At 36.6% G+C, this 26,062-nt stretch overlaps 1 protein-coding gene across 3 annotated transcripts in view; it reads left to right on the forward strand.

The window, feature by feature from the left end:
• LOC105233382 (discoidin domain-containing receptor 2) overlaps nt 1–26,062 on the forward strand; it is a 486,209-nt gene that overhangs the window by 133,738 nt on the left and 326,409 nt on the right. For all 3 annotated transcript variants that reach the window (XM_049457497.1, XM_049457512.1, XM_049457502.1), the window contains one exon: nt 6,777–6,882. In XM_049457497.1, the coding sequence (XP_049313454.1) occupies nt 6,777–6,882 (106 nt within the window). The remainder of the gene's footprint in view (nt 1–6,776; nt 6,883–26,062) is intronic.

Here is a 26,062-nt window from a genome sequence, read left to right on the forward strand (position 1 = left end):
AGAAGGCTGCTCACGTAAATCTTTGATTCATCGGTCAATACACAGTGAAAACCGTGAAGACTGCGAAGATTCGGCATCGTTCGCAGAAACTCGGCTTGACATGTGAACCAACTGGGCGCTTTTTACATGGAGATCTAAAAGTCAATGCTTATAAATTACAGCTTATGTAAGAACTGAAGCCGCTCGATCTTTCCAAACCACATCGCTTAGCTCTATTGTTTCTTAAAACGTTGCAAGATTATTCCACGTTTGGAGCCAAATTTTATTCAGCAAAACAAGCTAAATTACCGCATTTGGAACAAAGAGCAACCTGTAGAGATTTAAGAGTTACCATTTCATTCAGAAAAAAAATTTTGTGTAGTTTGTGGGTCGGTGGAATTAAATAAAATCCAAAAGTAATGCCGTTGAGAACGTAACAGTCAATGGCGATCGTTATTGAGCCATAATACACGACATTTTGATGCCCGAAATTGAAAATCGTGGTCCAGAAAGAAGTAGAAGACAGCAGAATAAAATATATATCTAAACTCCGAGATCACCCAAACCCTTTGGCTAATGCCCTGCGATCAAACACGACTTAAAATAAGAGATATGTCTGCATATAAAAGAGCGACGTATTACCAACACAGCTCAATCACTTGCTTGAGCCTGTTTTTAAATAGATTTAAGATTTATAACTTATTGTTAGGCTTTAAGAAAAAGCAGATTCAATAAATAAAATAATTTTGAAAAAAAAAAAACTTGGCAACGCTTCATCATACTAAAAAGACCAATTAGTGAGACTTGTCAGCCAGAGATAAAGCTAATACTAACACAAACTATTTGTGAGCGCTTGCATGTAAACACACCGATTAGGGAGTGGACCTAAGTGAACATGAGCGCAAAATTGTATTTTAAAATTTTGCTAAATACCAAACATAACTTTGGCTAAACTATTTAAGCTCAACAAGCACTTTTAACTTGAAAAAAAATTTAAACGTCGAATAATGGCTACAGTGAGATAAATATTTATTGCATTTTAGTAATTGTAAAGGGATTAATAGAGGTTTTTGTTACAACTCATATGTAGTTAGTTGGCTGTTGACTTGCTAAATGGTTAGTTTTTATGCAGCTTTCTAAATTTAATTTTTAAAATTTATAAACGCAGTATTTGAATTCACACGTAAATTCGTGCTGTGAAAAAGTAGCTTCACAATAAAAAAAGTGTAAAATTCATAAAAAGTAAAAAGGTCATGGAAAGAGTAGCTGTATTAGACGCGGCATTTGAATGCGCACTGAACTGTGAACTAGCAATTCGCATTAATGGATTTCGAAAACAACAAACAGTTAAACCATATACATTTTTTGTTTTAGATTACAGTGCACACTCAAAAAAATAATTTTTTTTTTATGGAAAAAATGATAAATATGAACACAGCAAAGCTTTGTAGCTGACAATGCGCGCACTCAAGAGTGAAATGCAATTCGGAATTTTTTAGAAATAATATTTTGTATTTATTATGAAAAAATAAAATAAAATATGAAGCAAGTAAGGAAGTGCTAAGTGCGAGTATAACCGAACATATTATACCAAAATAACTGACATACTTTATACTCTTGCAAATTCCAAGGATGAAAGACAGGAAAATAATTTAAGATGTAAAATGACAACCAGAAGATCTGAATCCACACAATTTTATGTATATAGTACATGTACTACATATAACTCATACACTGACAGACATAAGCTGTGTTAGAAAAACGAAAACCATTATATGTTGTATATGGAAGTTGTAGTATCGATACGATTTTTTCTATTAACTACATATTATCATGCCACATACTTATAAAATGCTCACAGGCTTTCACAAAGTACTTCTCGTACAATCACCAATCATATGGAGTAAAGTTGGCCGAATTTTCGAAAATCCTAATATTTGTTATATGGAGTCTAGGTTAAATTTTCTTCCAGTTTTATTCATGTTAGGCTCAAAGGCAGGTGGCATACCATTGCATAGTTGGTATGTATTAAAAAATCTATGAAAATTCCATACAGCCTTACTTAAAAAGACGAATATCTCAAGAGGTATTAATGATAGCGGTTTTGACCTTGGACCTTTTTTGTAGTAAATAAAATTTCCTACAAGTTTGTCAAGTACAGTTTTTCTATAGCTCTTGTCATTTACGAGATACTACTGTGTCCAAAAAATAAGGACATTTGAATTTAAGCTGCGCGCGTCGAAGGATTTGGAGAATTATTTTTTTTAGGTTGGTAGTTTATCAATTTTCTGCTGCGAATACGTTGAGGATGGTGCCGAGAGCCTTTGCTGATGAGGCTTTGTCTAAAAAAAATGTTTACAAGTGGTATAGTGAGTTTCAAGCCGGCCGTGAACGTGTCGAAGACGAAGAGCGTCCAGGGCGACCATCAACCTAAACCGACGAGCTCACGTTCAACAAATCAAAGATTTGGTATTGAAAAACCTTCGATTAACAATATACCATTTTGAAGGATGTTTTGGGCTTCAAGCGCGTCAAATCTCGACTGGTACCGAAAACATTGAATTTTTTGGAAAAAATTCGTGATCATTTCACCAAAAACTCAGCCCATATCGTTCCACAACCACCGTATTCACCTGATCTGGCGCCGTGCGACATCTGACTGTTCACCAAGCTCAAAAGACCGCTCCGGGGACACCGTTTTTATACGTCAAAGGAGATTCAAGCCACGGCGAAGGCGGAACTGAAAGCCATCCCGGAAAGTGACTACAACCAGTGTTTCGAAGATTGGAAAATCCGTTGGCATAAGTGCATTGCATCGGAAAGGGATTACTTTGAAGGGGATGAAATTGATTTGGAAGAAGAAATAAAGAATTTTGAAAATAAATACAATATCACCTTATTTTTTGGGCACAATTTCGTGGAAAAGTCAGGCTCCGTACTACCTCGCCGGTGTGAGTTTCGACTTTGTGGCAATGGGCACTTTTGTAGAGTGTTCAAATCTGAGGAATATGTGTCTAAAGTCGAAGCGATGCCATAAAATGCCTCTGAGCTATGCCAATATAAAAATAAAAATCACGATTGTCCTGTAGTTTCAATGGAAAATTTTTACATGATTTGGTCCAGTCCTTAATGTTAATATTAAGAGCTAAAATTTTCGGGGGATTTGTTTTAGGGTATTTCCAAGGAAATTTCATGATGTGATTGAAAAAAATTAATAGTTAAAAAAAAACACCCTAATGAGCACGCAGGAAGCATTGATCAGATTCAAACCATTTTTGATACACAGAGATAGTATTATCAGAAGAGGATTTCCTATACATTGACCATTACTTTCGGTCTTAAGGTTTAAATACTGTGGCCACATATTCGGTACCAGGGGCTGGAACAATTTTGCTTGGATTTAATAATTTTTGTCATAAGGTGGCATACTTTAAAGGCATTCTTAGTCCGAAATTGTATTCTGTTATATTAATTACTTCTTGATTTGTGTACTGGATAGTAAAAGAATCAAATGGAATTTTAAATTGTGTTATATGGAAAGTAGGCGTGGTTGTGGTCCGATTTCGCCCATTTTCCCATTGTGACAAAGGCATATGAGAAAAATGTCTACAATAAGTTTAGTCGAAATCGGTCTGTCGGGTCCCGAGATATGAGATATCAACGTAATAACCTCTTATACAATTTTTACACCGATTCCTTATTATATAATAATATAAGCAGGCCTCTGCCTACGCTTTAAAGATTTTCAAAAAATTTTGCTGCATAAAACTGCTCTTCTCTGCTGCAACACGTTACAAAGGTGTGAAAAGAAAATATTTTCCAGTTTTTTCTATTAAAAACTCGACTCCAAATTCATATAACGATTTCATTTTTATATAAATATTTTTCAGTCTTTTTTTCCAATCGCCCATACAATGCGCATATTACTCTTCACTCGCAGTATTTTCTATTTTGCTCTTACCGTTATTATCTCCGTTTTTTCGCAATAACATTTCAATGCATTTTCATTGCTAAAAGCAATTTGATGAATTGCCATTCTGAGTGCAGTGCAAAAAATATACACAAATAAAAAATATGTTTTATACACGATATAAAAACTAACAATTTAGTGAATTATAAAGTTCAAATCGCATAGTTGCACTTGAACAGCGCTTTTCATTCGAAGCCTTTCCATTTTTGTATTGCTTCATTGCAGCGGCTTACAATAAATGCTCTGCCATTGAATGACTATTCAACAATTTCAAGTCCTTGAATTATATGGATTACGATATTTGGAAAAAATTGTAATTGATAGCAAATTGAAGTTGCTGGATTAGGTAACTAAACAGTGTACAATATTAGAAATTGATGTGGCTTAATGAAACCAAAAAAAAACATACACACTTTTATATAAGCTTCAGAAAGCAACGTGAGCGTATTTTCGATTGATTGATTTTGAAAATAATATATGCTCACATTTTATGAGTGAATACGTAGGCTGCTATATACATATATTTCTGGCCTAATAATGAAAATAGGAATATTTATCAACGAAAATGGTTTTATTGTTTTTCAAAATATTCTCCATCAAGATTTATACACTTTTGCATGCGCTCAAACCAATTTTCGAAGCACTTTTTCCACTCCGATTGAGACACCTCCAAAACATGGTTTTTGAATGCTTCAACAACATCTTCTGGCGACGAAAATCGTTGACCACGCATTATTTTCTTGATGTGTGGGAATAAAAAGAAGTCATTGGGTGCCAAGTCAGGGCTACACGGCGGATGACCCATCAATTCGAAGTTTTGGCCCGTCAAAAAGGCGCTGGTTTGAGCCGATGTGTGAGAGCTCGCATTGTCATTGTGCACAATGATTCGTCCTCTCTTGTTCGTTTTTCGAATTTCTCCGAAGACTTCAGGCAAACAAATGGTGGTGTACGACTCAGAAGTGACGGTCCTACGTTGCTCAAGCGGAACAGTCGCCACATGACCAGTTTTACCGAAGAAACAGGCGACCATTTGCTTCGAAGTGCTTCTTCCACGAACAACTTTCGTTGGATTTGGCTGGTCATGGAAGACCCACACGGTCGATTGCTGTTCTGTTTTGTTTCGGGCTCATAGGCATAGATCCATGATTCGTCACCTGTGACGATCTTATAAACGTCTTTTGAAGCACCGCAATCGTATTTTTTCAGCATTTCTTTACACCAATCCACACGAGCCTTTTTTGAGCGATTGTCAAATTGTGCGGGATCCAACGAGAACAAACCTTGTTTACGGCCAGTACTATAGGATGGTGCTTCATAGCCATACAAAGAGTTTAGTTCATCGACGCACTCTTGTCCTGATAATCCACGTCGAAAGTTGTGAAAAATGATCGCACGAAAATGTTCAGAAATATACATAGCAGCCAACGTAAGTGGAAAACGTTTATATAAAGGGTGATCCATTTCGAGGTTTACTACTTTTTTAAAGAAAAAACACCAAACCAAATGTCGCCGAGATCTCAAGATTCAATTTAAGGCATCAAATAGTCTCACCAGTATCACTTTTAAATAAATCCGCCGGCCCTCCAACCACACCAAACCGTTTTTTTTTTTTAGATTGAAAGTGCAGCTCTTGAATCTCTAAGGCTAATGTTCGTCATAAATGCGGCAATTTTGCTTGTTTAGATAGCTATTGAGCCAGAAATGTACCTCATCCGTGTTCTTGATTGGAATAAATTATTCTCGACCATAACGCATTGACGACGAACCAAGTACAGAACGGCCATCAACTGATGATTAGCACATCAATAAAATAAAATAATTGGTGTTTGAGAATGGACGATTGACAGTCAGAGATCTTAGTGGCATCGTTGGAGATTTTATTGGCATTGGTGTTTGCAATGTGACTGTTCCAAATGACACACCACTAAGTGTGCTAAGGTTGAACGGTATCTTAGATACGTTTTTCGTGCAATTCACATTAAACCTCCTTAACAAATAATGCTTTCTTAGTGATATCGTTTTGAAATTTCGCAAACTTCATTTTCTCTTCAAGAGGCTGCTCATTTGTTGGAACTGCTGATATAGGACCACTGTAACATATAGCTGCCATACAAACTGAACGATCGGAATCAAGTTCTTGTATGGAAAATTTCTGCATTTGACAAGATATATTCACAAAATTTGGTATAGATTATTTTCTAAGGCAACAATGTAACCTCCGAAGAAATTCTTCAGATCGGCTTGCTATAGCATATACATAGCTGCCATACAAACTGAACGATCGGAATCAAGTTCTTGTATGGAAAATTTCTGCATTTGACCTGGTATCATCACAAATTTTTACATGGATTACTGCTTAAGCTAATAATACAATTTCTGAAAAAATTGTTCAGATCGGATTACTATAGCATATAGCTTCCATACAAACTGAACACGTTTTTTCTTGTTATAATTCCAATTTGGTTAGCAGTTCATTTTTTCAAAGCCAATATTTTTATAATATCAAATAAGCCAATTTAGAGTCACCTAAAATCCTTATCACGGCATCATTGTATGCTCAGCTTGTCAAATTATAGTAAATTCTAATTATAAAGCCTACTTTCAGGCGCTTTAACGTTTTATTTACTGTTCAGTCTTTTAATGACACCAAAAAGTGAAGAAACCAACAAAAGAGCACAAAAGTAAACTGCAAACAATGCTATCAAACAGCATATGTAAATATTACTGTAAGAATAAGAATAAAATAGAAAAAGAAAACCAACACACAAACGCTTATTTCCCTCCACTGTCTGCTTTTTTAACTCTGTGTACCATTGCATACTTACAGGCACTTGCAAGCAGCCGCTCGGCATGGAATCCGGTGCCATTGCTGATACGCAAATTACCGCTAGCTCGGCGCACGACATGGGCAATGTGGGCCCACAACATGCCAGGTGAGTAACAAAGGACATGAAAAGTCAATTCTTACTTCAAATTGTTTCGCGCACACACACACATTTACATATAAGTGTATTGACAAAAGCAAAAAATAATACAAGAAAGTAAACAAAACCGCTGAGCCATTGTGACAGCACATACAAGGTGAAATGACAAAAATGCGAGCACTCACACCCACATAATTACATATACACACACATTAAAGGTAATTTGAAATGCGCGTCCCTACGCGCTTCCTTTTTCGCAACAGGAAGCATCATCATAGGCGCAGGAAGGCAAACAAATATTCACATGCTCATTCCGCTGCCGCTTTGTTGTTGCAACTTGTTTGTTTGTTCTTCTGTGCCTTTGACAAATTCCTTGCCTGCATGCGAATGCTTATGTGTCTGCGTGGGTTTTTTGTTGTGCTAGCTGTGCACATTTGCAACAACAACAAGTGGTACACACAGTAGACAAAGCAGCAATTACAACAACATAAAAGGCACATAAACACATTAAATGATATGAGACAGTTGAAATTAATATGAATTATTTTATGGCATGTTCAAATGCTTTTTCATGTATGTCATTTGCCGGTATTCCCCACCGTACCGTACATCGCGTGTGGTGCTCAAGCGAAATGTAAAATGAAACGATAAATAAAAAAACTGATGAGAGAAAAACAATAATGATACAAGAAGAGAAAAAAAGAGATAGAAATTGGCTAAGTGCGTGACTCCTGCATGGTCAAGTCATGGGTTTGAAACTCAAATATTTTATGCTATAAATAATCACACAGTCATAGCTCACAAGAATCTTTAAAAATTTTAAATTAGCGGGCTTCGGCATTTTGTGGGACTAGAACACAACTCTTAATTCACTCTCGACAATATTGCTAATGTGACTATAAAAACCTAGGTCAAGCAAAATCCAGTATATTTTTGGATGTTGCTTTCCACGTCCTATGTATATTCATCTTCTTCCTACTTACATAACTAACACGCTCGAAACCTAGTACTATAGGCACAAGTAATCTCCAACACATACTACTGTGATCAAATTTAAAGGTGATTTTTTCCCATTTTATCTACTTCAAAGTAATCCTCTCCCGCTGCCATACATGTATGACAACGAATTTTCCAGTCATTATAGTATAGCACTTGGAAAAATCGTCCGTCATAATGGCCATCAAAGCCTTTTTCGATTCAACTTTTATATCCTCAATTCTCCTTTGAGTTGTCATGTGAATTTCCTGAATAGCCAGAAGTTACACGTAGATAAATCAGGTGTAATAACTATCCACCCCTTTAATGTCTTTTTATGAATGATTTTTGTTTTGACTATTTCAAAAGTTTCTAATGACTAAATGAGTTATTTTAAGAGAGATGGAATTCGTACTTCATTCTTATGCTTAAAAGATTTCTCGGATAAATAGAAAACTTCTTCTTGAAAAGTCGAAAATTTTCGAAACCGAGGTCAGCTCTAGGTTTGGCGTGCCTGTTTTTTCTTTTTCTAAATATTACTTCTTTATTGAGTAAAATAACTGAATAATTTACGATCTCATTTGAAACATTTTTGGAACGTAGCTATAAAGATTGATCCACTTCAAGGTTCCCTACTTTTTTTTTAAAGAAAAAACATGCTCAAAATACTTGAAATTTAATGAGAAATGTTTATGATCATTCCGAAGATGATTACTTGGCAATTAGTTTTTTAAGATTAACTTGCAAATCTTGGCCGCGGCTAAGTCTCAGATGGTCCCTCAAATGAGTCCAATTTTCGATGATTCGATCCAGCATTTCGACTGGTAATTGGTTAATGTTACCCGCGATGTTTTGCTTCATAGCCTGAGTTGAAGCAGGATTGTTAGCACAAACTTTACATACAATATTTTCACACGATCTTGGTGACGAACTAACCAGTCCAAAACGTGAAATTATCTGCACATCGAAGGGTTCTCTCAATAAATCATTGAATTATGCGATGTGTGGGAAGTGGCGCCGTCTTGTTGAAACCAGATGTCGCCGGGATCATCGGCTTCAATTTCAGGCATCAAATAATTATTTTTGAATAAATGTGGACCGACGATTCCACCGGTCCACAAACTACACCAAACTGTTGTTTTCTGAATAAAATGACAGCTCTTGAATCTTTGTCCTAAATGTGGCAATTTCATTCATTTACATACCTTTTGAGCCGGAAATGGACCACATCGCTGAACAAAATTGGGCTCGAATATCTTGTTGAAACTTTTCAAGAGTCCATTAGTAAAGAGATGCCGCTTGGGTTCAGTTTTTGCACAATCTGTATTTTGTATGCTTTTCAATTAAGATCTTGACATGATCCCTCGACGTGTTCCCTAATAACATGAAACGACTTACGCGTGATCTGTCAAAAAAGGCCATTAAAAAAAGTACATTGAAAAAAGTACATGTACTAAGGTCTTTAAAGGGCTCATTGTAAACCAATCGGTACAAAAATCGTCTCACTCTATTATGTCCCAACAGCACAACGTTATCTTACTGTTGAAGTGCATCTATACACAAGGTTTCATATGTGCAACTTCTGAGATATCGTCGAGAAACTCCAGTGAAAGTTGCGATTATTTTATATTATTTCCTTGCATTGAAATTTCCCAGTAGTATCTATGTCTCTTTTTCTATGTACTATCTCTTTTCAGCTCTAGAATGTCATTTTATGAGAGAGTGAAGATACTATCATAAATCGACAAAGCGCTTCGAGCGCTCCACAAACTTATTGAGGCAGCTAATATCAATTCCAGCCAATTTGTAGGGTTTGTAGAAAGTATGACTACCGTGATACTTAAACTATGGTCTACCGAGAACTTGATAGTGGAGGAGAAATTCTCCCTACAGTTTTGGTACTGTCTTCCAAAAATTTTAGCATAGTATCCAGTTGGAACTCATAAAAGTACGAATGTGATGACATGAAATTTATCCATTAGCAGTTTCTGCAGAGTCTCACTCATACGTGCTCAGGTGGCGGAATACCTTGGCCCTCAGCCCACGGTTCAACCAAATTCAAAGAAGTCATTCTAAGCATAATCGGAGTCGGTCAGAGGTGAATGGTTCATAGAAGTTCCAAAAATCCATGAAAATTATTTGGCGTTATTCAGGATATATCGCGAATTCTTCAGTTTAAGAGATGTCAATATGAAATTTGTCCCTTGCTTTTTCTGTCCAAGAAGCTACTCTTTTGTCGGAACAGCTGATATAAGGTAAACAGTGAAGAATCAAGTGGCTGTAGGGAAAACTTATTAATCTTGACAAAGTTTCTTACCAAAGAAATTGTTCGGATCGTATCACCATAGCATGTATAGTAGCTGTCATAGAAATTGAACGATCGGATGCAAGTTCTTTTAAGGAATCTTTGTATTTGTGAAAGGCATTCAAGTTGTAGTGCTTAAGAATATTAATTTTCAATGAAATACCAAAGAAATATATAACCATATTCGTACATTACCTGCTTCTTAAACCCATATCTCATCTCTTCCAACTCAACACATATCGTGAAAATTAAATTTAAAATTCGCCCAAGCCATATACATCGTCATCATCGGCGTACATCGACGCAGCTAAAATTTCGCAATCAAGCGAAAGGAGCGAGGCGACACTAAAAGTCAAATGTTGACAATCGAAAGCTGGCATGTCACTAGGCTGAAAGTGAAATGACAAAGCGCGTACCGTGCAATGCCAGCTTCGACAGAGCCGCGAGCCTTAAACCTTTGACACTTTCATTTATTTATTATGCTTTTTTCGCGTTCGCATTTCCTTTGCAAAAACAAAAACAAAGCAAACAGTATTTTATTTCCAGCTATCTTCGCATTCGTGCGTCACTTGCTAACCAGCAACAACGCTGCGTCTGTTATTTCTCGTTCGCATTCCACTGATTTATCGTGCGCGCATAAAAGTATGCAAAAAAAAAACAAAGAAATGAAAGTCAAACTGTGTAACGACGAGTGTATTTCAAAAATAAAATTGTAATTATTTAGAAAGCAGTGACATTTTTACAACATAAAATGTCAGTGCGTGTAAATCAAAAGGTCATAAAATGGTACACGCGGCATGTTGGCAGTCGACAGTCGGCGTGTAGCGAAAGTTCTGGGACAAGCAAAAACAAAATTACAATTGTGTGAGGCATGTTTCTGTCTAATGGCACCAGTTATTTGAACCGTTTAGTGGCACAGCGGGTGAGCTGTTGTTGGGCTCATATGTGGGACATATTTATGTGATGGATATAGGAACCTATACTCGTTTAAGCGCACAATGAGTAGTATATGGGAAGTATGCTTTGAGGCGCATGATAGGCGTGTGACCGCCTGTGATGTAAAGGAAAGACATTTTATTGCATTTTCTACAAAGTATTGAAGGTATTAATCAGAGTTCTGCGTATAACAAATTCATAAGTATATTTTTAGATGTAATGCCTCAACTTTACTGCCACTTAAGTAAGGTAAGATAACCAATAATAATTATTAAAGTAACATCACTTCCCTTCATTCATAAGTTCACAGGCGAGGTAAAACGATATAATAGTAACCACTCATATTCAAAGAAAAATTTGAGTTTTGGTTATAAAATGGTTATGTATTGGTTACCATGCACTCATATTGAAAAAAATCGTTTTGGTTAAAAAAACTCATATTCAAAGAAAATTTTAGTTTTGGTTATGAAATGGTTATGTATTGGTTACCATACACTCATATTGCAAGAACTGGTTTGGCTATAAAAACTCATATTCAAAGAAAATTTTAGTTTTGGTTATAAAATGGTTATATATTGGTTACCATACACTCATTTTGCAAGAAATAGTTTTGGTTAAAAAACTCATATTCAAAGAAAATTTTAGTTTTGGTTATGAAATGGTTATGTATTGGTTACCATACACTCATATTGCAAGAAATGATTTCGGTATTTATTTTCTTGAGTGTTTACATATTCAAAGAAAATTTTAGTTTTGGTTATAAAATGGTTATGTATTGGTTACCATACACTCATATTGCAAGAAATGGTTTTGGTTAAAAAACTCATATTCAAAGAAAATTTTAGTTTTGATTACAAAATGGTTATGTATTGGTTACCATACACTCATATTAAAAGAAATGGTTTTGGTTATAAAAACTCATATTCAAAGAAAATTTTAGTATTGGTTATAAAATGGTTATGTATTGGTTACCATACACTCATATTGAAAAAAAAATTGGTTATAAAATGGTTATATATAAGTTACTATAAACTCATATTGGAAAAAAAGGGTTTTGGTTATAAAAACTCATATTCAAAGAAAATTTTAATTTTGATTATGAAATGGTTATATATTGATTAACATACACTCATATCGAAAAAAATGGTTTTGGTTATAAAATGGTTATGTATTGGTTACCATACACTCATATTGCAAGATTTTGGTTATAAAAACTCATGTTCAAAAAAAATTTGAGCTTAGGTTATAATATGGTTATATATTGGTTACCATACACTCATATTGAAAAAAAATTGGTTATAAAATGGTTATATATGGGTTACTATACCCTCATAATGAAAAAAATTAGTTTTGGTTATAAAGTGGTTATATATTGGTTATCGTATTGGTTATCATAGACTCATATTGCAAAAAAAATTGTTTCGGTTATAAAATGGTTATATATTGGTTATTATATCTGATAAAGATTTTCATTTTTTTTTTTGTGATACGTTATTTTCCATTTAAGGTGAATATACCATATAAAGGGTGATTTTTTAAGAGCTTGATAACTTTTTTTAAAAAAAAACGCATAAAATTTGCAAAATCTCATCGGTTCTTTATTTGAAACGTTAGATTGGTTCATGACATTTACTTTTTGAAGATAATTTCATTTAAATGTTGACCGCGGCTGCGTCTTAGGTGGTCCATTCGGAAAGTCGAATTTTGGGCAACTTTTTCGAGCATTTCGGCCGGAATAGCCCGAATTTCTTCGGAAATGTTGTCTTCCAAAGCTGGAATAGTTGCTGGCTTATTTCTGTAGACTTTAGACTTGACGTAGCCCCACAAAAAATAGTCTAAAGGCGTTAAATCGCATGATCTTGGTGGCCAACTTACGGGTCCATTTCTTGAGATGAATTGTTGTCCGAAGTTTTCCCTCAAAATGGCCATAGAATCGCGAGCTGTGTGGCATGTAGCGCCATCTTGTTGAAACCACATGTCAACCAAGTTCAGTTCTTCCATTTTTGGCAACAGAAAGTTTGTTAGCATCGAACGATAGCGATCGCCATTCACGGTAACGTTGCGTCCAACAGCATCTTTGAAAAAATACGGTCCAATGATTCCACCAGCGTACAAACCACACCAAACAGTGCATTTTTCGGGATGCATGGGCAGTTCTTGAACGGCTTCTGGTTGCTCTTCACCCCAAATGCGGCAATTTTGCTTATTTACGTAGCCATTCAACCAGAAATGAGCCTCATCGCTGAACAAAATTTGTCGATAAAAAAGCATTTCGAACCGAACACTGATTTTGGTAATAAAATTCAATGATTTGCAAGCGTTGCTCGTTAGTAAGTCTATTGATGATGAAATGTCAAAGCATACTGAGCATCTTTCTCTTTGACACCATGTCTGAAATCCCACGTGATCTGTCAAATACTAATGCATGAAAATCCTAACCTCAAAAAAATCACCCGTTATAATTTTTTTAATTTTGTTCAAATTTTACTAAAAAAAAGTGTTCGAAAAAATTTATAAAAATATTATATAAAATTCTTAGACATCACAGAACCACTCTGCAGTTTTCTACATAGAGGATTATGCGAAACCATTTTTATGGTACTGTAATTGTGACCTCCCAAAGAAATGCGCCAACCGATTTGCCTGTAATAAAGTGTGTCAAACGTATATGACGACATATATGCACATATAAATCCATCCATCAGTATTATTATTGATCAAATACTAACATACATCAGCACATATACTGCTATTAGAACTCATAGGCCTATAAATAAAACCATTTTACATACATACATACATATATTCATACAAATATGTATCCTTATATGCAAAATGGATTATGTGTACCTACAAAGCAGACGAAAATATAACATGTGAATATATGTATATACATAAATTCTTGTAGAGGTATATTATATTAGTTCAAACAAATATTCGCTGGCAGCATGTCACTTAATTTTCTGCCACATTCATCAAAATTTACGCATGACTATGGACTTTTCGTGTTTTTCTAGTCTTTTACTTTCCATGTTTTATTATTTTTTGCTTTTGCTGTCATGTGCTTGTGCACATTTTCACGCATTTAGCTGGTTTTCTGTATTCTCTGATGAATTAGGCAACTGGTGACCTTTTTGTCCTGTAAAAAAGTATTTTCGTTTTCATTTGCGCGTAACACCAACTCTTGTGCTCGTACTTTGTGTGTGTTCAGCTGGATATATTCGAGTATTTTATAGCCTAATTCATATCACAGAACACGAGTATAATCATACATACCGTTCTTATGTGTGTACCTACAATGTATAGGCGGTATGTTGTGTTACGTATACGCAGTGCACCACAAATGGCTTTGAGAGTATTCGGAATGAAAGGATTGAAATATGAAAATGTTTTAAACGACTAAAGAAACATATATTTTATTATGTTAATTATTTTACCAAAAAAAAAATAAATTTTCTTTTTCTAATTCCAATTTTAAACTCTATTGGAGCATGAAAAGATCTCTACCAGTACAATTTGGCTCGTAATTTTTATTAAAAAATTATAAAATATAAATTTGCAAGATTTTCCTTTTGAGATGTTTGGTTTAATATGCGCTATCTTCAACTATAGTACTTTTCGATTCCCTTAGCAAGCAGCATTTCGTATATTTAACTTTTCCGTAGTGAAATTTGATCGAATATTCGTAGCTATTAGGCAGTGCTTTTCTGGCTTCTTTTAACTTATGTTAACATAGGTAAGTATATGATTCTTTTCGTATTTCTAATCAAACTACGAGTACAACTTATTTTTTATATTTATAATGAAATTAAGTGAACCAAATATGTATAATTTTGGTCGACCACTTTTTGCCATCTTTCCGCTAGAGACATTATTCCATCAGGGTAAAACTTGTTTAGTTTCTTGGCGAAAAACTGCGACAAGCTCAGAGCTATGTGGTGGAAGGTCAGGGCTATGTCGTGGATGCATTAAAACTTCCCAGCCAAGCTCTCCCAGTTTTGCCGAGTCATCAAAGATGTATGTGGTCTAGCGTTGTCTTGATGGAAGACGAAGCCCTTTTTGTTGAACAGTTCTGACCGTTTTTTTCGATTGCTTGCTTTAATCTCATCAGCATGTTGACAGTAAAATGTAGAATCAATCGTTCGACCAGGCTGGAACAAATCATAGTGGATGATTCCTTTCCAATCCCTAGCATTCTCAGCATAACCTTTTGTGGCGTCAATCCTGGCTTTGCGATTCGCGATGAAAACTCGGTCCGCGAGGTTTTTAGGGTTAACGCGTGTGGCACGAACGCTTTTGGCTTGATGTTGTATCCAACCTTATATAAATGGCTCTAAATTTGCTTTGTGCAATATTTAATTCATGGGCAATCGAAACAATGACCATTTCTCAAAGAAAAACGTCCACCTTTGACTATGAATTCTAAGCCACACAGTCACAAAAATGTCTGTCAACTTCTTTTTACTATGCATAATTATCTTTCTAACGTCAATTAGCCTAAGCCGATCGCTTTTCTACAATATTACAAAAAGTACGTTGAACAAAATTATATATGTATTCAGTTAAATTCAGAGTTCTATAAGCCTCTAATCGATATAAACCTAATACAAAACGAAAGAGAGGCTGATATGCGTGAGCACAAAGAGCTTGAGCTGGCAATAGGGGTAAAGCTCAAAAATTCAACGAAAAGATCCGGCGACTAACATAAGTATTCAAGTCCGGAGCATACTTTTGTAGAACCCCCAGAAGCGAACAAGTGATTGATGCCCAGAGCATACTACAATTATGGAGGGAGCACTTCTTCTGCCTACTGAATGGCCGTGAAAGTATAGCACCAGGAGATAGTGAATCCGATTCCCCAATCGAATAACAATTATCCGTCTGAAGAACAACAAAGCGGCGGGGCTGAATGTTTGCCCACCGAGTTATTTAAATACGGCGGCGAAGAACTGATAAAGAGCATGCATCAGTTCTTTGTAGAATATGGCCGGACGATGGAATTTAAGTGTGCTCTGCTTAATCTACACAAAGGGAGACCCACAATCTGCCGTGGGGTAAGCCCCCACAACATCACACATAAAGTTCTATCGAACGTGCTGTGCAAAGGACTAAAATAAACTGACCTTGAGCAATACCATAAGCTCCGTAAGGGTGCATAAGGAAGCGAAGCAAATGAGTCTGAAATGAAAATGAAATATCTCCTGTTGTCAAACAAACAGTCGGCGAACTCTCGACTAGGCTCTCACGTCACTGTTGACGGTCGTAACTTCGAAAACGTAGATAATTTCATTAATCTTTGAAACAGTATTAACACCAACAACAATGTCAGTCTCGAATACAAACGTAGAATAACTCTTACCAACAGGTGCTACTTCGAACTGAGTAGTTAATTGAGAAATAAAGTTCTCTATCGACAAACAAAGACCAAACAAACTCTATTTGCACCTGCTCTATGGTGCAGAGGCATGAACGATGACAACATCTGATGAGCTGGCGTAACGAGTTTTCGAGAGAAAGGAAGACTTATGGTTCTTTACGCATTGACAACGGCCAGTACCGCAGTCGTCTCAAAGGACAGCGGTTACGCTGGCTAAGTCCTTCATACAAATGGATAAAAATACTCCACCTCTGAAAGTATTATAATTAAAGCTCGACTGATTTTTTTCAGTTATAAAGTACGAAACCACATTAAGTATTTCTTGTAACCTTATAATTTTACTTTAGATAGATGTATAGTGTGGAAAATTTCACTAAAAGTTTTTTGAAATGTTAAATCTATGAGACTTAGCATTCCCATTTCAGCCCTTCCTTCAATATCTATCTATCAATCAACCCATAAAATCTATAAATAATTAATCCGTTCTATCTCCACCAAATACATATGGTAAGTAAGTGAATTATTCAAGGCATATAATTAAATTCCAAATAGCATTCCCCAATGCAGTCCCAATAGAAAAGTTATTTGAATTTGAAAGCAAACAAATATTTTATGACATAATGAGGTCAGCGATCGGGGACACGAACCCTTTTTTTGCCAAAGCAGAAATGCAAATAAAAAGGCACATAAAATAGCAAAATGCATAATAAAACGTAGCAAACTAATAAAATATGCGTTTAGAGTAATTTCGAATACGCTACTTGGACCCAAATGTAATATTTCATTTACAAGTGGAGGTAAAAAGAGAGCGACAGAGAGCGGGTCATAAAAAAATGACAAACATACAAAAACGGACACGAAAAAGTTAAAGATGGTAAAAAGTGAAAGAAAAAGCGTCAGCCAGATGAATGACCACACAAGTGACCAATTGAGGAAAAGGTCAACACGACAACGACAGGGCGGGCCCGGGGTTACACGCCGTAAGGCTGCAGAGACCCGGAACGGCACGGAAATCACAGGCAGACAATCTAAATGACAGTTGAACTGTGTGCGACGCAACGTGGGCAGGAAGTGGGCGTGAAAATAATACATTAAAGGAGGTGGTGTCGGGCAGGAAATACAATATAGGTAAGAGAATTCAAAGCATAAAGCCGCCAAAGCTGAGTACGAAAGACGACGCCAGCACAATGTGTGTGAGACAAGGAAGCCGTAGGCCAAATAGAATAGTGAGTTCAAATAAATAAACAAGCAAACAGACAGATGGGCAGGCAAACAAATGCAAAGCAATAGCAAAGAGACAGGCGGACAGACAATCAGACGGACAGTTGGGCTGGGTAAACACAAATACAAATAAATAAACTGGCAGACAGTCAGACAGGCAACACATTAGGGCTGAGGCGACGGCGGCGGTGGCGACAAATTCTAAATGACAGTCGCTTATTGATTTTGATGTCAAAGTTGATGTTGCCATTGCTGCCGGCAAATACCGAATTTGGAACAACGCCACCAATTTCAGTAATTTTTTCTTTAAAGTATAGGGATTTCGGTGCAGGCGTCGCTTGATGGCCGTAAAGCCGAATGTTTATTTTTATGTGGATATTATGCTGTTACTTTGAATGTTATTGATGCTGTTGCTGTTGACGGCGAAGGCCATATAAATGTTCAAACATTTTGGCGACACATATGTATTTGCTCGCATTGGAATGGCGCAAATGTCATAATATTATAAAAGAAGTCGCATAAAAGAATGTTAATGGTATGCAGGACGCGTGTCGCACGGCGGCTAAAGCATAATGGGCGTGGTAGGGTTGGAATTTCTTTTTTTTTCATTTTAAAAGTGTATACTTTATAGAATTTCTGAACAATGTAAACACGGTAGGCCGCTTTACGGTTAAGGATAGTAAAAGAGACACCTACGGACTTACTGTAGTACGCCTTCAAGCAAGTAACAAAACAGTTGTAACGAAAATCTTCGAAATCGATATTTGGACGGGAAAGTATTATAAAGTATGGATTTAAATTCAAAGATTTTTACTATTAACTCTTCATATACATACATATGTAAGACAAGGAATAAACAATCTCAGAGTGGATGCAAGCAAGATACCGACAACTTTTCGGGGACCAATAAGCAGTATGTAGTCATGTTTAAAAGTTCACTCAAGTGAGGAAAGTTCTCTGATCGCCATTCACTTGGAAGTGGCCAGAAACGATTCTTTTACATATGGCTCAAGCATATCGACGTTCGGTCTTTGATCAAGTTTCTCCTATAGGTAGCCTAAGAACATCCGTTTGAAGGCGAGCTAAAGAGAGAAGGCGAAACATCCCCTGCATAGGGCTGTGCGCTGGGTTTGGGACCCGCCACGTAAAAAAAACATCCCCAATGAAAAAGTTTAAACAGCCTCCGATGAGAGACCCCCCTTTTTAATGATGCCCATAGCAAACGCATTAAGGCTTAGGATTTGAGGGCATGCACCTGGTATGTTCGGTCCCTTAATTGAGAAGGTGCCGTTGCACAGCTGATTAATGTCCTCGTTAGAGTGAAGGTTGACATCACTGCCGTCCAAAAAATGCGATGGACGGGACAAGGACTGAGCGAAGGTCTTCAACTTATCGTATATTTGCCCCGACGGAAGAGAAGAACGATGTGACCAAAGATGCCTTCAATGAGCGCTTGAAACACACTTATGAGAGCTGCCCCCGCCGTGATGTAAAAATCGTGCTTTGCGACTTTAACACAAGGGTAAGCAAAGAAGATATTATTGGCACTACGATCGGTAAATTCAGCCTCCACGACGAAACATCCCCAAATGGGTTGAGGCTGATCGACTTCGCCGGGGTCCGAAATATGGTTATCTGAAGTACTAGATTCCAGTACAAGAAAATACATCAAGCTACCTGGCTGTCTCCGGATCGAAAAACTACCAACCAGATCGATCATGTTGTGATAGACGGAAGACATATCTCTAGTGTTTGCAACGTTACGATCGACCACAACGCTTGCGGGATGGGGTAGATACCGAGAGCTGAAAAGAGAAATGTGTGAGTATGAAGAAGTTGACAAGGTGGTCGACAGGGGTAATGCTCGAAAAGTCCACGAAAAAATGCGGCGACTAACAGAAGTTTCAAGACCGGAGCATACTCCTGTAGAACCCCCCAAGGTGATCCCAGAGCATACTAAAACTATGAAGGGAACACTCTTCCAGCCTACTGAATAGCAGTGAAAGATTAACACCGGGAGAAGGCGAACCCGATTCCCCCATCGATGACGATGGAACAGACGTTCCATTGTCCGAACATGAAGTAGTTCGAATAGCAATTACTCATGTGAAGAACAACAAAGCGGAGGCGGCCGTTGGATTGCCGGCCGAGCAATTCAAACACGGCGGGGAAGGACTGATAAAAAGCATGCATCATATCAGAGATATATGACGACATTGACATAGTTCAGCGAATTAAAAGCCAGCGGCCCTTCTAGGTCATGTTGTCCGAATGGATGAAAACACTGCAGCTCTGAAAGTACTCGCCGCAGTACCCGCCCGGGGAAAGCAAAGGAAGATTAAGAACTTCACTCCGTTGTAAAGACCAACCAAGAACATGGCTTCGCTTGGAATCTCTAATTTCTTTAGTCTCATTGTCAAAAGTATAACATTTTGATGCCAATCACGAATCACTGTTGATTTCAATCTGCAATAATGTATGGATTGATAAGAGCTATTCATGCAAACAGGCATCCAGTTCTCCTGAAAAGCAACATTCTAGAACTAGTTCCGAAATTGTTGCCATATAGACAGTAGTTCAGCAAATTGGGCTTCTAAACTTTCACTTTACTGTGTGGTTCACTTCGCTTATATATGATTTCAAGAGCATACTGGTAGAAGCATATAAGGCGTACGCTTACCATGTACTGCCATAAAAGGTCTTTATTACCATACCCAAGTTTTACTTTGCTTTTCCGTGTCAAAACAACTCGTCCTCGCATACTTGCTGCATCCTTTCATATTTTAATGATGGCTATTTGGGATTTTTTGTGTAGTTAATACGCTGGGGATTAGATCTATACACATGTACATACGTATGTATATAAAAATACGGGAACAATATAATAAATATATTATTATGCCAATAAAATGATATACACACACATGCATAGACACACAAGTGCCCTTCAAAGTCTTATAAAACTTTGCAAACGCCAGCAAAAAACGCTTTTCCTTCTTCCTCAAAGTTTCCAAATATCCTTTGCCGAAATGACAACGGCCTTTGTGTGTACAGGTCGTAAATAAATAATCGTAAATAAAAGCAGCAGAAGTTTGTAGCTGATTCCACGTTAGATTTTACTTACTTCCACTTGCTGTTATATAAGGCACACGAGTACACGCATCTACTTTATATACGACCTTTTGTTATGTACTTTTATTTACGTGGGCTTTTATGATGACCCCATAAAATATGATGATGTTCCGAGAATAAATATTCCGTAATCCCTCTGATTGCCTCTCTCTTTCCGGCGCTCGCTTGTGCGCGCGTAATAAAAGTTGTTTGCCAACTTTGTGGCGCGATATTAATTATCTTAATTACGCGAATATTAAATTAATTGAGAGACAGTGGAGAACGAGTGACTGGAGCGGTAAATGTGCCTAAAAGTTGAAAATAAATCAAGCAAAATATAAATTTAATGTTAAGAGTAGAGTAAACGTATTTCATTTCTCTCATGCTTTAGTGACATCTCTGCAATTCTCAATGGGTTTATCGAACTCACTTTTTATAGCCTTATTAACACTTAGTCGAAAAAAGCTATAGTGAACTCGCTTAAAGTAACATTATATCAGTAGTTTTCAGGATTTTATTATTGAAGTTCTTCGGATTCTTCTATATACACCTTAATCCCGATACTTCATCATGATAACCTTAAAGTGAGGAGATCAAAGAAATTTCAGTATATAAAATACTAAGGTTTACCCAAATTATATATCTCATTCCATTTGGTTTAATTTGAGGATGCCTGGTGGGACTTTACACAACAAGTTTTGGAAGGATGATGCTTGGTGCAAATTTGCACAACAAGTCTTGGGAGAATGATTTATCTCAGATACCTATAAAGGAATTTTCGTTAAAACTTTTAGACTTCTGACCAAAAAGTTCTACTTCACTCAGGAGTTCCTAATGATAATAATGATGATTCAGAAGAGCTTTTGGAAGCGCTGCTGCAGAGTCCAGTGATACAAAAATGCGTGATACAGTGATACAGAAATCAGGGCGTGCGTCGGGAAATAATGCCTCGACGACTTCTTCATGCACAATTACGATGTGTAGTCTCCTTTGTGTAGAAGTGTGTGATACCTGAGTGTGTGGATTATATTTTAGTGTATTAGCTTATGGTGTCTTCATGAGTGGATCGCGTTGGTGTAGTGTATTGGCGTTCAGTGTCGTGCGTTGAGAGAAAATTTAACTTAACTAGCCACCATTACTATTTTCATAAAAAATTTTATGGAGGTTTTGTGATGAAAAATAAATGGCATCACCTATACATTAACTGGCGCTTAAGTAGTCATCTATTGAAGGTTTCCATGAACTCTCTTTAATTATCTACTTAACTGTAGATGACTTTTGTCAATGCTGATGGTTTTTCCAATTCTGAAATTTTAATTTCATTCAATTTACATGCTTCATTCTTTTCATTGGCCTGAATAAGTTATTGTGGATTAGTATGAAAAACGTTACTTATTCGATGATTATTATTCGGCAATTGAAAATTAGTCAGCTCCATTCGGACGAATAATGACGATAAAATGATGAGAATTCCAGAGAAATATCAGGTATCTAGAGATTTTGAAGTCGACATTCAAGGTTTCAAGGAATTAAACAGAGGATTCCTCAGAGTAGTGTCCTCTCCGCTGATCTGCGCATATTACCGAGGTAAAAAGCCACAACAAGATTGTTAAGCCGCTAGCCGGCAGCTCCTAGGACAGAGCAAAACATTTTGCTTATAAGTAAGGAGATCAGCAAGACTTGCCAGAACACCGCATTTCGAACAAATACTAGAAAATCAAATAGGACCTAGACATCCGCTAAAATGACAACAATTTAATCATCCCAATAAGGTTGATTTTTTTTTCAAAAAGAGTACCGTTTGGACATACTTGAATCCGATCCCACATTCATAGAGACGTTATAACTGCCAATGAGATATGGGTGTATGAGTTTGACATGCAAACAAGTCAACAATTTTCGGAATGGAGGGAAAAAACGAACCGAAACCACAAAAACACGCCAAACCTGCTCGAAAATGAAGGAGCTGATTGTTGCTTTCGATACTCGTCGGAGGGATAGACGGTCAATAAGGGGTTCTATTTAGCTGCATTGAGGCGTTTGCTCCGTGTGATTTCTTCTTTTACCCAATCTAAAAATGCCCCTCCGTGGAACCCGTTTTCAGCCGGCAAAATAAATATTGATAAATGATTACTTCTTTGTCACAATGTATACATTATTCGATCGAAAAAATAGTTATATGTTGAGTAATGCATGCTTTCTCAGTGAAGATATATCTTTTTGTTAAACGGGGCAATCTCTAAAGCAATAACTTGTAGAAGACGCTACTAAGTACTTAAATCTAAAAAGAAATTTACCTTTTCCATCGAACCCAGTACGATCTTAAACCTTTAAAGCACGTCGCAATAAAATACGAGATTAACATGACTAATTTATTATTATTCGTTTCCTCACTCCATAGCGTACGAAGCACGAAATAAAAACGAAAATAGCAACCAATTATTGTAAACCATATTTAATAATCAGAACAAGTGACCACAAATGAAATAAATATAACAACAACATCAACAACGCTATACAGTAAACTGGGAACGAACAAATCAAAATGAAACATGAGCGTGCCAGATTTGTTGCTGTTGTTGTTGTTGTGTTTTTTTCTTCAATAAAAGCGTACGTTCGAGTGCTGGTGCATGGCGTGGACTAAGCTCAAAAAAATTAAGCAAAAACGAAATATACTCGTAGCAATCAAATACACAAATAAATAATTCAATAACAGGCAATTTATGCGAGAAATGAAATATTGCCAGAAGGCGCGCAAACGCACACACACACACACAAACGGAGAGAGTAACATGGAAGCTTAGAATTTGAATAGTGATAAATGTGAGCACATAACAAATGAAGCGAATGTTGGTATATATGTATGAGTATATATATATATATAAGCAACCCTGTAGACTAATTTTTTTATGATAAAAACAGTGCTGCCAGACTGATTTGATTTTCCGATTTTAATTGTAAGACAAACTGCCACCCAGAGCGGACTTACGTAGCACGAGTATAATCACTTTAAGAGATCGTACCAAGTGGGTAGAGCTTTCTGTGAAACTAAATTTTAGGTTTCATAAAAATAAATATTCTCACAGACATTGGTGGGCTTAATTTTTGAAGATATAGGAGACATTGATTCCTTTTGCCTATAGAGAACACCAACCAGTGACTTCTTAAGGATGTACACATTAAACCTGAATTGAGCTTCATCGCTGAACAACATTTTCCTCTGAAAGTCCAGATAATGGCTCGCTTTTTCGACTTATTCACCGAACGTGGGAAGCGCTTTCAGTTTTTCACGAGTTGGGATTTGTAAGCCCGCAAACCAAGATCCTTCCAACAAAACCCAATTGCTGCGTGCGATGGCGCATGAACTCATTCGGTTCTTCTACGATACTCTGCTCCACAGCAGTATCATCTTCATTGCCCACTGAACGGCGTGTGAGAGGATGAACATTGTCCAATAGAGCAAACGTGGTGGGAAACCGATTCATGGTTGCTGAAATAACCGACTCTGTTAGGCAATTATGTCGAGCGTATATTCGACGCTCGTATGAACTGAACAATTATTTCGGCAATAAGTCTACACGATTTGCAAGAGTTATACCAAAGTAGGTCTGTGCAATATGAAATGGCAAATCAAGTTGAGTATAGATAAAATAACAGCTCTTTGAAAACGACCTACCTCGAAAAAGGTGTTGCTTCTTTCGAAGCCGCACAAATTCACCCATTAGAAACCTTTCACTAAATAACTTTGGTCTTACATATTTTATTGCTCCCCTCGAAACAAGTCAAACCACCTTGAAGTACCATATTGATAGATCCAATTACTACAAAGACTTATAAATACCATAGGGATCCTACTTGCCTAACTTTAAATGCTTTGCATTCATGTTAATAGAAGATCACTAGAAACATGTAGATGTATTGCTGTTACCAGAATTATATGTCAATATCCAATAAATATTTGATATTATTTGAAAAGGTGATGGCTTTTGTGGTTGAGGAATCTACAGCTTCAGCAAATTTAGATTTAGACATAGATTTTTAAAATTTTTTAAGTTAACAAATCAATGAAATTAAACAATACTAGAATAAATGTATAATGCCACCGAATCGGAGAGCTTATTTTCGTATACTATAGAATTTTCTAGAAGATGCGATGGCCCTCTCGAAACTCCCTTAGCCACCAGAAAGAATTTCCTTTCCATGTTCAAAAGCGTGTCGGCAAACGGTCCAATTTTGACGTTTATATTAGCAGTGTTACGGACTTTTCCGAACTACCGATCAGAACTTATACCAAGTCTTGCTTGCTCTTTATGCTTGGAGCAAATAATTTCAGTCTTCTAGATTGTTACTTTGAAGCAAAAATTTAGTAGTTTAATACACTACTTGTATAACATTATTAGAATAAAAACAAATAATAATAATAATAATAAATATAATAATAAAAATAAATATAAGCGCAATTATATAACTTAATAGTATAGAAGGCGACATCACTGGGCACCTACCCTTCTGAGTTCAACTTCAGAAAATCAATGCAGCAAATAGTACGACGTGAAAGAACTCGGAACACCCCGGTGTTGGAACGAAAAGGGTTATTTGGATTGGCTTTCGAATACCGTTCCATAATTTTGGGAATAAAATGGGTATGGTGGGATAGCGTAGGTTCTCCATATCCAGAATATATACATATAGCTATAGCCGTGGGAAACTTATAGTTTTCAACCATTAACTATGTGAATGCCCAACCTTCTCCCTTATGAGATGAGGTATATTCCACGGCACCCAATGCTCCAACTTAAGAGATCTTGGCAAGCTGGGGTGGAAAGGTATCAGTTTATTTTAGCAAATCTACCAAGTTGCTACATAAAGCTCAAATTGCTTACCAGCCGGGATCACAATGAGCCTCACACTCCTAAGTGCGAATGCCCGCAGAAATATACTCCTGCCACCAACCAACCAACCAACCAAAGATATCAGTACAAATCAATGAAATGAAGCACATTCAAGTGGATCTAATTGCTCCTATACTATTAATTTTTGATAAAAAGAAACTTTTAGAGTGCTAAAAGAAGAAGTGGAAGATTATTGCTTAAATAAAACTGGACTTGGTGCACGACACAGCTTATGTTGTGTTGAAATATATGAGAAACTATGTGATCTACAGCAATAGGCCGTCAGTAAATATCTAAAGCATTTGCAAGAAGATTGACATTGCTTGTCAAAGAGTTTTAGTCACTTTCAGTCCGATACACATACAAACTTGC

The sequence above is a fragment of the Bactrocera dorsalis genome, chromosome 1, assembly GCF_023373825.1.
Source record: "Bactrocera dorsalis isolate Fly_Bdor chromosome 1, ASM2337382v1, whole genome shotgun sequence".
In the NCBI taxonomy this organism is placed as follows: domain Eukaryota; kingdom Metazoa; phylum Arthropoda; class Insecta; order Diptera; family Tephritidae; genus Bactrocera; species Bactrocera dorsalis.